Source organism: Carassius carassius, chromosome 44 (genome assembly GCF_963082965.1).
Source record: "Carassius carassius chromosome 44, fCarCar2.1, whole genome shotgun sequence".
Lineage (NCBI taxonomy): Eukaryota > Metazoa > Chordata > Actinopteri > Cypriniformes > Cyprinidae > Carassius > Carassius carassius.
In genome coordinates this window covers 17,083,402-17,097,366 of record NC_081798.1, presented here as the reverse complement: position 1 = coordinate 17,097,366, position 13,965 = coordinate 17,083,402, and the positions used below count along the sequence as shown (strand labels likewise).

The window sequence follows — 13,965 nt, the reverse complement described above, 5'->3', positions numbered from 1 at the left end:
GAAGTACGTAGATACTTTCAAAGCTAACAAAAATGCACTAAAGTGAACTTTATTTCTTCACTTGAACGCTCATCCTTTGTGTGGCGTGTGCGCATGCGCAACGCTTCTTTTAGTGTTTTGCGCACTAGAGCGCGTTACAGTATCCGCCTGTGATCATCCCCGTCGTGTGTGCTCCTCGCTGATGAGTCGATTTGAGCACAGCTCCCCTGACTTGTTGATGCCTGAGCTATAAAATAGTTTTAAATAATGAAGCACCCATCACCCTGCTGTCATCTCATACAAAGTTATAAAATTATCAAAGTTTGGCGGTGTTTCAAGCGAACAGAGCGTTTAGAGCGCATTGTGTGAGGCTGACGGCGTGATCAGTCAGCGGGGTTTGATGAGAAACAGGTGCACGGTTCGGACTCATTAAGGCCGCTGTCACCATTAACGAATCGCGCGCTCTGCGGTCTTTCATCATAATGACAGGTCAGCGCGCGCTCAAGCTGCGTGCGCCAACAGAACGCGCAGAGAGTGAGTGAAAGAGATAGAGAGACGCAATCACGTTTCTTCACAAATACCTCATTTTACCAAAATACTATCGCACACAATCTTAGACCTCCCACTGATTACTTCTTCTGTTGTTAAATTAAACCAATCCTAACTATTACACACTGACCCTACCTATTTTTCATACTTTATACCTTCATGCTTTTTAACATTTTTTTTAAAACACATTTACCCAACTGTCATATTGGACAGCAAGTGTATTGACTTTAAAATGTTGTAAATTAAGCCAATAGTTTGATGGTTTTAGCTGGTTTAGTCTGTTTTCCAGTCTGACCAGACACAGGTGGCCCAAAACCCCTCTAAAAACAGCAAAAAATAAAAAATAAAAAGACACTTGGGAGACTAAGAACTTTTTTAGAACTAAGACATAGATATATATTTATCTGTCTGTCTGTCTGTTGATCTGATCTGATCTAAGCTGATCTTGACCAACTAAAAAGGGGTCAAAATCCATTGAAAACCAGCAAAAAGGTCAGTTCAAGTGAATAAAGACATATTTAGTTGCTCTGAATTATAAATTCCATAAAGATCTTCTCAGATGTTAAAGACATTTTTTTGTCCCAAAATGTACACTGGAAAAAAAATCACTTAGAAATTGCTAGTAAATTTCAGAATTAATTACAAATAAATGCCAAGTAACACATTAATTACATTTCGAAGTAGAAAAAAACTGTAAAAGTATTTTTTTGTAAAATCTTCTTCAATGAATTGTTCATTCATTTTTTATACAACTTTCTTTATTTACAATACAATATATAGGCTAGCTCTACCACTTACATGCATTACTGTACTGTATATGCAACGTACTGTATACTGTAGACTACAGTCAGAGCGCTGTGCTCAGCATTGAGTCTTTAGCCTGTGGCACCCCTTTTTGTTCAGTCATTCTCCTAACATAATCTTGAATGGTATTCCTCTGAATGGTCTATACTCTTGCCTGTACATGAGTGAAGCGTGGAGGTGTCAGCCTGCGTTTGTTTACCTGTGTTTTGATAACGCTATAATGCTCCGTGTCTGACACCCCTGCCTGTATCAAGCTAATTGGACCTGGAGGAGAGCAGGCAGAGAGGGGAAGTTGACACCACAATTAGCTTCTGAGCTCACTCCGTCTCGGCAGCGAAACTCTTAACAAGGGCCTTTTTTCACCCAGGGATTTGTGGGAGCTGAAGACAGTTGCAGTTCCATGGCATTAAACAGCACCCCAGTGGCCTCTGAGTCTGCACATGTGCTGCTGTGAGCTTGTTAGAAATCACACATACATGTCTGCTCTAATGCTAGAGCTTGACCGATGTTGTTGTTATCGTTGTTTTCTTTTTTTTGTTTAATGTGGATTTTAGTTATGACTGGTTGATTTTAATTGAATAGTACAGATCATTTTTAATTGATTAGTAGTTGATCTTATTTTTTAGTTATTTTATTGATTAGTTTTGCCACAATAATTTTTATTTTAGATTATTCTGATTTATTGTTATTATTTTTAGTAGCAGTATTATTCGATTTTTGACCCAATGCATAATGATTTATTAAATTTGCTACAAAATATTTAAAAATATTTTATTTATATAATATTTTAACATTTTATTTTAAGATATTCTGATACATTATTATTATTATTATTATTATTATTCTGTTTAATTTATTAATAGTTGATATTTTGATTTATCTTATTTGTTCGACTAATTTCTAAATTTTGACGATAATTCATATTATTGATAATACATATACATGATTAGACTATTAGAAGACTTGTGATAGTAAAACATAATTTGTAATATTAATTTGAACATTCTCATTGCAAAACACCTTTTGCATAAACATAATTGCTTATTATTTATAGACAATTTAACTAGAATTTTTTTTCATCTTATTTTTAGTAATTATTTTATTTTTGACACTATGCACAATGGTTAGAGTAACAGGGTTTAAAACACAGTGTTAAAAAACATGAATATCTGTGACCAGTCTGAGAGTCTAATATTGTTATCGATAATAATACTTATAATAGTACAAAAAATGCTGCTGATACATGTTCTCAGCTGAGCATGTGCAGCTTTTACATAAATGATAACATGATGTAGTGAAGTGTTGGAGACCAATAGAAAAGTGTGAATATCAGTATTATGAGATTATTAATCTCTTATTATGCATTTGTCAACAGAGTTGCATGCATGGTTGCATGGCTGTATTTACAGGTGCAAACCTGGGGATATTGTTATCATCTGTTAAGACAGCGGTGTTTTTAACAATAAATGGACACTTTATCAGATGTATAGCCATGACTTTTTTTCTTTTGTATCAAAATAGGCAGTGATGTTCCTGTTTTATCCATGCTATGATACCAGAAATATTGTCTTTATGCTATTCTGCCATATGTTGTGCTCCGATGACCTTCTTCATCAGCAGGGCATTTCTAAACAGTAACACTGCTGGCTAGGCATTTGTGTGTTTCTCACATCTGATATACACTGGCAAATCCTCATATTGTGTAAATCTATTATCTCAAATCTTATTGGCTCCTCCTCAAGATTCCAAGAAAAGGAAAGATAACTATTAACAGAACAGTGTACCTCAGATAATGTTTTGAGTAATGTTCAGGTACATAAATAAAGGGCTTTGACGCTTACTTATTTTATTTTTTACCAAGGAGCATATGTGCTGCTTATTTGAAATATTTAGGAGGGCATAAATCATTAAAAGTGCAATGAAAGTGTAGATGTAGATGCAATGAAAGTATTGAAACGTATTGAGAGAAATGTAGCATTACATTACTTGCTCACCAATGGATCCTCTGCAGTGAATGGGTGCCGTCAGAATGAGAGTCTGAGCTGATAAAAACATCACAATAATCCACAAGACTCCAGTCCATCAACCAATGCCTTGTGAAGCAAAAAGCTGTGGTTTAAAAATAAATAAATAAATAAATTGTAAAATAAAAAATCGATCATTAACATATTTTTAACTTCAAATCATTGCTTTTGGCCAAAGTATGAGTCCTCTATACATACTATTGCTTTCTCAGGAGGAACATTTTTCTTGGAAAATATGTGCAGTTTTAAACAAGTATGCTGTGAGAGGACAACATTATGGACTGTGTTTTGTCTGAAAGCGACGGTTTAAAGTTAAAAAATCTTGATGTATTAGTTTCCAACAAAGATGCAGCTTTTTGTTTCACATGACATCAGTTGATGGATTGGAGCAGTGTGGATTGTGGATTATTGTGATGTTTTATCAGCTGTTTGGACTCCCATTCTGACGGCACCCATTCACTGCAGAGGATCCACTGGTGAGCAGTATAATAATACGTTTCTCCAAATCTGTTCTGATGAAGGATCAAACATCTTGGATGACCAGAGAGTTGAGTAAAATTTCAGCTCACTCTTGTGGTGCATTGGCTGAGGCTTAAAATCTGTTTGCGTACTTGCATGAAGTATGTTTCTAGCTCAAAGCACAAAGCTGAGTAATCCAAAAGAAAAAAATCCCCAGATTATTGCACTTACCAACAATAGAGCGGTAAGAAGATCTATTCCCTCTGTGTCAAGCCTTTAAAAAAAAAAAAACATGCTTTATATTACAATATTCACCATCTATAATTCATAGCAGGCAGTCTCCAAAATATAGCCCTCTGTTGTTATTTATACATACAGGTGTGTTTTTGTTTGTACGGTTTATTTAAAGAAGCCTAAAGCTAGTCCTGTTGCTTGCAAGGAAGTCTGTGGTGCTTCTGTGGTACCTGGGCACATGATTAATGAGCGCTTGTGCTCTGTACTGAGGAAACAGGTAGGATCTGAATTCCTCATTAGCTGTGCTTCCGGGCCAGGTCTCCTCAGAAGGGGTGCCTGGTTATGGAAAGAAGTGAAAGTGTTTTATTATGTGTCCTACAGTGAAATAATTAGACCTCCATTCAGCCTCAGACAGGGCACCCATGACCACCCACAGCCCGTTCACTGACCGCCTGATGCATATTGCATAAAAAATAGCAGATGTTTTGTTGATCTGGCAAGCTCTGATCCGGTTGGCTGGCGTTGCACAGCTTCTAAATCAAAATTGCACAGGTTGTCATGTTTACAGCTGGTTGCTGGAACGAGCGCTTTTGAGGAGCATGAAATCACTGGCTGAGAGCGTGCCAGTAAGTCACTTAATACTAAGTAACGTTGAAACAAGTAGTTTTGGATACAAAGAAAGTCTACATGTTTTGTGTGTGTGTGTGTGTGTGTGTGTGTGTGTGATTTATATAAAGGCAAATGTTAAACATAACATTCACTGTAAGTATTTTTCACTTCATATGTCAGTCTGGTCTTGTCCTATATATTTTATTTTTTCAAAGCAATTATTACTTTTAATAACAAAGGACACATTAAATTGATCAAAAATGAGATTTATGCGGTTACTGAAAGTTTTCGTTTTAAATCAGCATATTAGAATTATTTCTGAAGGATCATGTGACACTGACAGGAGTAATGATGCTGAAAATTAGGATATATTATATTATATTATATTCAAATAGAAACAACTGATATAAATTTTATAATATTTTGCAATATTACTGCACTCTAAAAAAATGCTGGGTTTTTACCCAAGTACTGGGTTCATCCTTTTGGGTCATTTGGGTTCTTTACGGCATCTTTCTGCTACGAGTGAAACCTATTCTGTTCAATATTTATCAATATTTTGCATAGTTATATGGTTGTGTAAAGTTGTTTTAACTAGACAAATTGATCTAATTAAAATGAGAAAGGTCACTCATTTAAATATGCAAATGTAACCAGATTTTCACATTTGCCATAAGAGAACCATTTTTTGGTTCCCAAAAGAACCTTTCTTAAAATAAATGTTTTTTTTTCTGTGTAAGAACATTTTGATAATTAAAAGAACCCTTTTCCACTTTAAAGAAGCTTTTGTGGATTGGAAACATTTGATGAACGTTAAAAGTTCTTCATAGAACCACAGATGCCAACAAAAAAGCTTTATAATTTATACATAATTAAACTGACACAAAATGTCTCTCGTACCCATGAGGCGAAATATAAGGTGTAGTTCCTCTTTGACAGTCGATCCAGGAAACATGGGACGGCCTGTCGCCATTTCGTACAGGATACAGCCCACGCCCCTAGTGATACAGAGACACCCATCATTATACTGCTGAGTTATGATCATACAATCTCTTTAATTTCACTGCTGTTATTCTATACGTCAAAGCTTTTAAATGAAGTCAGCAGACATCATTTGAATATATCAGATCAGGACTGTCACAGATGTTTTAGATACGGCGTCTCTGAGAATATTCTCCTATCACAGTTTGACGTCTGCTTGACTGGAGGGTAGTTTTGGGAAAGCTGCGAGGTGGAGATATGGGAAAGACACATGTGGCTCCTGTCACGCTCGGATTGATTAGCCCACTGGACTAATCCTGAGGATTAAACACAACGGCATTTTTATCAAACAGGACGGCTTAGCTTTAGAAAAGCATTTATGTCCGAGTCCGTGTCAGCTATCCAAGGTTGCCTGAGGAGTGCGTGTCAGGGTGCGCGTGTGACGTTAAAAGGTTGTGTCAGGAAAGACAGAATTCAATTTTCTAACTTAATGTTTCTTCTGGAGGACTGATCAAAAGGCAGTTTGTAAATGGGATTTTTTTTTTCTAAAACAAAAGGTTATGTGAACCCATTCATTTAGTTCTTTTGACATGAGATGTTGAATAAATAAAGGAAAGACTGAATTGAATGTGTTTGAGTGCTGAGAAAGCAAAAAAAAAAAAATATTTCCAGTGATGACAATCATCTCAGAAACACTTTATAATAAATAAAACTTGACTCGTGTTAACAGTATATAATAAATGCTTTGCCTATATTTATAATTTTTTGTCCGTTACATTTTTTAACATTAGATTAATGTGATGCATATTCATCAGTCGTACATAAATAAAACAATTACAATTTATATAACAGCACTAATTTACTGAATTTATTTAAATGCAAAATAACCAAGTATACGTAATTATCATAAATCTCATTTACAATTTGTAAATCGATCTCATACATTTTAACTAAGCGAATGTCAATGCTTGTTCAACAGCTAGCATTTTATTTAATTATTTTATTTAATTTACCAATTAAATTTATTCAGTGCTTTCAAATTAAAATAATTTGAATAAGTACCTTATGGAATTTTATTATTATTATTTTTTTAATCTAATATCGATTCAAATACTAAGCTATGCCATGATTTATTTTGAGTGTAAATTTATTAAATTATTGGTTAATTAAAAAAAACAAATTACGTGGTTAAGTCTGTCTAAAAGGAAAAGTTTTACTAATTTTAAGATACAGGTTTTCACATTTGCTGAAGAAAATATGAGTAGTGCTTTATTTGCAAATGTAATTAATTACTGATTTATGGTGACAATTTAAATTTGTATTTAAGAAAATATGAGGGATGCTTTGTTTTATGAGTTGCTCGGTGGTTGCTGGGTTGTTGTTTACTGACCCAAGTCAAAGGAGCCTGGTCTCCAGTGTATATCATGATTTTAGATTATGGACTATTTTTGCTTGTTTTTATAGTCTCCTAGCATTGCGTATCAGCAGTATTATTAGTTTAGCTTGAAGCTTTCCTGATGTTAGCAACACATTGTGGCCGATGCCTTACTGTAGATACATCTTACCACATGTCTATCGGTGTCGAGTACTCTGTGGAACCCAGCAGGACATCAGGAGGTCGATACCACAGGGTCACAACCTCATTTGAATAGGTTTTTGTTGGGACTGATTTTGCTCTGGCCAAACCTTAACAAGCAAGATTAGACAGATAGTTAAGGTGATGAACAAACGTTGCTGGAGAGTCACATGGGAGATCACTGCTGCGTATTGTGCTAAAAACAAGTCTTTGTGCAGTGCACCAAAGTCAACGCATCAGTGAAAAATCAGGCCTTGTAAGAAAGTCTCACCAAAGTCTGCCAGTTTGAGTTCTCCCTTGTCATTAATGAGCAGATTCTGAGGCTTCAGGTCCCGGTGGAGAATCTTCCTCTTATGACAATATGATAAACCACGAAGAAGCTGGAACATAAATATCTACAAGGACAGAGGCGGATGTTAGCATTTCTAAACTTAATGTACCAACAAAGACAGCATTTTAAATGTAGCCAGCTGCCTTCTAAGATGCCTAATTTTGAGCAAATTTTAAGGCAACGTCACATGTATAAACTGCAAATTTGAAAATAGTAATCATTTACTGCTATTTTAGTATAATTGGGATGCTATTATTACTGTTAATATTACTATTTTATAGTTGAAATAATATAGTTTTTAATAAAAAAAAAAAAAATTATTTTATTTTATTTTATTTTATGCCAGACACCATGTTTTATCCAGGTATAACGTGATATAGTGACATGCGAGAAGCTATTAGCTGTCAAATTAGAAAAGGTGATTACTGCTGTAAGTGTTGTTTTTTATTAATTGATTAATTTTCAGCCTAAATTCCCCATTATCACAAAACATATGGGCTATTTCCAAATCATTAGAAGCTGTTAATCAGTGTTTGAAATGTCAGCTAGAGATCTATACATAATTTCTATTTAATTTATTTTTAACAAATTGAATTATTAGTCAATTATGGGTTCCCAATGCTCTAATTTCCACCAGAGTTTTCCCTATAGGTAAGAAAAATCACCAATGAAACCTTGTTCCTCTGGGTCTGCTAGGTAGCCCCGCCCAGTGAAATCTCATTGGTCCAAAATCCTGCTCTTCGGAACTCTATATTGTACTGTATGTACCTATGTAGACAGCTCTGTTGACTTTTAATTGGTAAGCTTGTTGATGTTTTTCTCTGTTACCTTCACATTGTGCATGCTCATTAGGTTTCCACAGCTGTCGAGATACTGCTTCAAGTCACTGTCCTGCAAAGACAATAGGTTCTGAATGGTCCTGTCACTTTGAAGAGTATTATCTGAATGTCAGATACCACCCCGCCCAAAATCACAAAGCACTGTGGGATGAACTGTTCAGGCTGCTACTGCATGCTTTCAAAGCATTTCAAAGAAAGCTTACCAGATACTCAAAGACAAGGGTGAGACATCGGTCCGTGTGGATGATGTCATGCAGCGTTACGATGTTGGCATGTTTCAGGTTCTTCAGAAGTGACACTGCAACAAAACAACACGACGATGAGCAACTATAATAATAACCTCCAGCAGGGTTGTGCATCATCCGGAACTTGAAATGAAATTGGCTTTTGAAATTTTAATCCAGTTCCTGAATTTTAATCGAGCCAAACAGGATGCAGAATTATCATTCAAATGAGAAAACTACTCTAAGAGTTGTTTTGTAATAATTCATACTGAAAAATGAAATCGAATTACCCATAAACAGCTAATATATTAGCTATTTCTGGAAACATATAATTAATAGTTCATTCCTTAATAAAAGGTGAAAAAAAACTATCTTTCTATTCTACTAAAAACACTTCCTATTCTAATTCTTTTTTATGTATTTGTTTTCTTTATTAAGAAAAGAATCCCTTTCTAACACTTAAACTCTCCATTTCTTTTGCTTATTTTCTTAAAAAAAGTTCCCTATTCTTTTTCTTTTCTATCTGTTTTCTTTTTATTATATATATATATATATATATATATATATATAATTTCTAAGCCATCTGTTTAATGACTAAATGTAAATATATTTTATATATATTTTACCAATATTTGTATACACATTTAAATATTTTGACTAAAGAATGACTAATAATAAAAATAACTAATGATATTCTAATATGATGATTTGAAAACATTTTCGCTGCTTATAGTTTTTATAAAAAATTTAATCTTTTTTTAATTCTTTCATGAATAGAAACTTTCAAAAACACAATAAAAAAAATATTTAGTAACATTATAATTGTCTTGATTGTCATTTATTATTAATTTATTGTATCCTTGCTGGATTACTAAAAATATTTTATATATTTTTTATATAATTATAATTTATTTATTTATTTATTTTTTTCATAATTTTTTAAATATTTTTATAATTATATCTTTAATAACTTTATGATTTATTTGTCATTTTAATAATTACTAATATGGATTCATAAGAATGCTCTAATATATATCTCTCATTTTAAGTCTTTTTTTATGCAATAGGAAAGAATTAAATATTAAAGGGAGAATGAATGCACAGTTTTGCTGAGGTCTTCTGTGTCTCAACCTTTTCTTTAGAGAAAGGGATAAATCTGAAACAAGTTGATACTTAAATGAAGTCTCAGAGCTGTAAAAGAGCTCAATTTTGCCTAACCCTGACCTCTCCAGACATGTTTTGTGATGCATTCCATCACGATGTGTTCTCTTTAGCGAGAGCTCAGCAGCCACTGGGTGTCAGCCTTGCTTCACATCGGTGTTTTCCATTAGCAACCCCGCTCACGTACTCCATCTCATTTAGATGGAGTGATTCAGACTGGGTGAAGAAGATGCCTGTGGCTTGCCAGTTTAGAATGTATACTCTTCGTGACATTGTGGGTTTTGAGCTTGAAATCATACTAGTGTCTTTGAGGGAGGAGGACGTTACCTTCCCGTATGGCCGTGCATGGGGCGCCCTCTTCATGCTCCAGACGAATCTCTTTCAGGGCCACCAGGTTTTCTGTGAGTTTGCTGCGGCCTTTGAATACCGTTGCGTATGTGCCCTGTTTGGCAGACAGGAAGACAAAAATATGTCAATCTTCCGGGGAAGAGAAGTGGTGCTGAATAGATCAGTGGTTTTCTACTTGGGTCTTGCTTGAGGACCCAGATTTCACTTTGGTAGCCCAAAATTATGTATTGCACAAAAGCAAACAGAATTGTCTTCTTGCGGAATCGCAACGATATGACAAATTAATTAAAAGTGTGTTTGGTTCTCAGATGTATCTTGAATTTGGATGGACAATAGTTGGTTTGACGGCATGTCACGCAACCCGTCTGCGTCTGTCTGACTTCATAAGCTTCTACCAAGAGACAGATTTATTTGTGCAAAAATATTATAGAGGTTGACTTGTGGTCATTAATGTAACCACTTTGTTTTTTACAATTTACTAGATGAGAACCACTGACCAGTATGAAACTTCACACAGTCTTCAGACAGATCTGTGGGAGGGTTAATCTAGTTTCTAGTTTGGTTAGAGATCTTTGTCTACCACAATGTCTCGAAAATCCAAACTGCTCCTTAAAACCAGTGATCTGTTGTCTCTGAAAGTAATTTCAGACTGACCGTATTTCACCGTTTGTTGGCTAGAGATGATTATAGCTAGAAAAAAATTAAGCTTTTTATGTTTTATGGCACTTTTTGGTATACTTTATTTTAGGTGTATAATGCATTTATTTGAAAGAAATACATTAAAAAAAATTTATACATTGAAATATTTGTATAATTGAAGTGTTTTCTTTTTGATGATATTGTCAAATGTAATTGATTTCTGTGATGCAAAGCTACATTTTCAGCATCATTACATCATTACTAAATTCATGCTGATTTTCCAATAAACATTTCTAATAATCATTTAATATTTCTGTTGAAATGGTGATAGAAGGTTTTAAAGAGCAGCCTTTATTTGAAAATTTTATGAATGTTTTTACTGTCACTTTTGATCAATTTATTGTGTCCTTGCTGAATATATATATATATATATATATAGTACAGACCAAAAGTTTGGAAACATTACTATTTTTAATGTTTTTGAAAGAAGTTTCTTCTGCTCATCAAGCCTGCATTTATTTGATCAAAAATACAGAAAAAACAGTAATATTGTGAAATATTATTACAACTTAAAATAATAGTTTTCTATTTGAATATACTTTAAAAAAATATATTATTCCTGTGATGCAAAGCTGAATTTTCAGCATCATTACTCCAGCCTTCAGAGTCACATGTAACATCCAGTCTATCACATGATCATTTAGAAATCATTCTAATATTCTGATTTATTATGAGTGTTGGAAACAGTTCTGCTGTCTAATATATTTGATGAATAAAAGGTTAAAAAGAACTGCATTTATTAAAAAAAAAAATTATAATAATATATATTCTAAAATATATTTTCTTTACCATCACTTTTTATCAATTTAACACATCCTTGCTGAATAAAAGTATTGATTTTATTTTAAAAAAAAAAAGAAAGAAAAATTACTGACCCCAAATTACTGACCAGTAGTGTATATTGTTATTACAAAATATTTATATTTTTGAAACATAGCTTCTTTTTAAAAAAATTTTTTTTAATACTTTTTATTCATCAAAGTATCCTAAAAAAGTATCACATGATGAAAAAATATTAAGCAGCAGAACTGTTTCCAACTTTGATAATGAATCATCATATTAGAATGATTTCTAAAGGATCATGTGATAATGATCCTAAAAATTCAGCTTTGCGTCACAGAAATAAATGATAATTTAAAATATAATAAATTAATATATCAATATATCACAATATTAAATTTTTTCTGTATTTTTGATCAAATAAATGCAGGCTTGATGAGCAGAAGAAACTTCTTTCAAAAACATTAAAAATAGTAATGTTTCCAAACTTTTTGTCTGTACTGTATATATATATATAAATCTTTAGTGGGTTCAATTTGGTTTAAGGCCTTACTAGGTACTTAGAAAGACCTAAGATTGCTCAAAGGCGATTCTCCTTGTAAATTGATAATCCTTATAAATTAATTTAATAAAAGTGTCTACTAAATGACATGCCTATTAAGGTTTTTAAATGTGATATTACTGATATTTTATTCACAAAAGAGCAACTTCTAGCTGATGTAATAATATTTTAGAGCTGAGCTTTACTAGAATAAAACCATATCACACTTTATAAAATTGTATTAATTTCTCTGACTTTTCCAGGCAGAGCTAAAAGCACCTTTAAACATTAATGAAAACATTTCTAACAGCTAATACAAATATATGAAAACCTGCCTTACCGCGATTTGTTTCTTTATTGAAGTAAATTCACTGCAGCCCGAGTCCAGTATTTTTTCCAATACTTCAGTTTTTTCTCACGCAGTCATTAGATACGGTATTCCTCAGGGTTGTACTGTATGTAGTACATTATTTCTCACAATTTGCAATGTGCATGCTTTGTTGCACTTAATGGAAAATTGACGGGCTAGTCGCATTACAGCTTTGAGCATATAAAGACTGATGTCTCTTCATGCCAGAAAAAAAGCCAATTAAATCAGAATCCACATTCAACACGACTCATATTCACTGTAATCGCCTACGGGGAATCTTGTAATGAACACATTTGATTCTTCATTTCGATGGCTGCTGTTTTATGTTTTTAATTTTCGCCTATAGCATCTTTGTTTTTGTTTTTTGGTCAAGGAAAACATCTTACCTCTCCTAGTTTGCCCAACTTCACATAGGTCTCCAGTTTCCCAAAGCCAATGTCCGACTGGAAAAGAATGAAATACAGTGTGATCAACATTTCTTCAGTTTGTTGAAATAGTTTGTTGACAACATTTATGAATAGTTTTAGAAGTTGTAAACAGTGCATGGATATCAACATATGTAATAAGCACATTGAAGAGCTAGATATTTAGGCGATGTTGCTTTTAGGGTTGCTAATTTTATTTAACGTGAAGTAGAGCGAGTGAAGAGCATTGTGTAGGAACCACTGAGGTTTTTCTGTGTAGCAGAAGGACATGATCTTAGACAATAGAGAAAACATATTCTGTGAATGTAACCAATGCCTTGAAAGCTTGTAAACCTGTTGTACATCAAGTTTTATTTGTGTGGCAGCAGTATAATTATTTTATAGAAATTGACCATAAAGAGAAAAATGTCTGCAGAAGACATTTTTTTAAAGCAGTTCTTGTAGTAATGGTGAATAAGCCTTGTGTTGTGTTATTTATGATGTGTAAGTATTTTATCAATATTTTTCAGGGCTGAGGCTGTTTTTGTACAAATGCAGAAACAAATTCTAAACCAATGCATTAAGTGTGCAAACCTGTTGTGTATAGCACTATTCACATTTCACAATATACATTTTGAAAGCAGTAGTAGGCCTATAGTTTGACAGTAGTTGAACTTGATGGGCGCTATAGTGTGGAGAGAAATCTCCACCAATCTAAGAAATGTGAATGATGTACAGTAGTGTCAGTTTTCTTATACTCTAAAACTACTATTATTTGTATGCATAATATGCATTTTTGCAATACATTTAAATTTCTTTAATTCAAAACTTTAAATCAATACTTTGATTTTTCCAGAGTTTTCATTATGCTTCATGTGATTGTAATTATTTTACTTAGTAAAGACTTTAAGCAGGTTTTCAAATACTTTTTTGCTTCAAATTGTTGTGATTCTCCTTGTAACTAGTTGCTTTGTTTCATGCCTTATAACACTAAACAAAGCCTTTTTTTTTAAATCCCTGTGGGAAAAATGAACGCAAAAATACTTCCAGGAC

The 13,965-nt window shown here is 33.4% G+C and overlaps 1 protein-coding gene across 1 annotated transcript in view; it reads right to left on the bottom strand.

Moving 5' to 3' along the window:
• Positions 1-13,965, bottom strand: part of LOC132126573 (cyclin-dependent kinase 18-like) — an 82,968-nt gene that overhangs the window by 1,998 nt on the left and 67,005 nt on the right. Inside the window, exons 5-13 of the mRNA XM_059537909.1 lie at positions 12,895-12,951; positions 10,098-10,212; positions 8,589-8,683; positions 8,375-8,437; positions 7,487-7,610; positions 7,205-7,325; positions 5,559-5,656; positions 4,280-4,385; positions 4,047-4,089 (exon numbers count right to left, since the gene is read on the bottom strand). Of these exons, the coding sequence (XP_059393892.1) occupies positions 4,047-4,089; positions 4,280-4,385; positions 5,559-5,656; positions 7,205-7,325; positions 7,487-7,610; positions 8,375-8,437; positions 8,589-8,683; positions 10,098-10,212; positions 12,895-12,951 (822 nt within the window). The remainder of the gene's footprint in view (positions 1-4,046; positions 4,090-4,279; positions 4,386-5,558; positions 5,657-7,204; positions 7,326-7,486; positions 7,611-8,374; positions 8,438-8,588; positions 8,684-10,097; positions 10,213-12,894; positions 12,952-13,965) is intronic.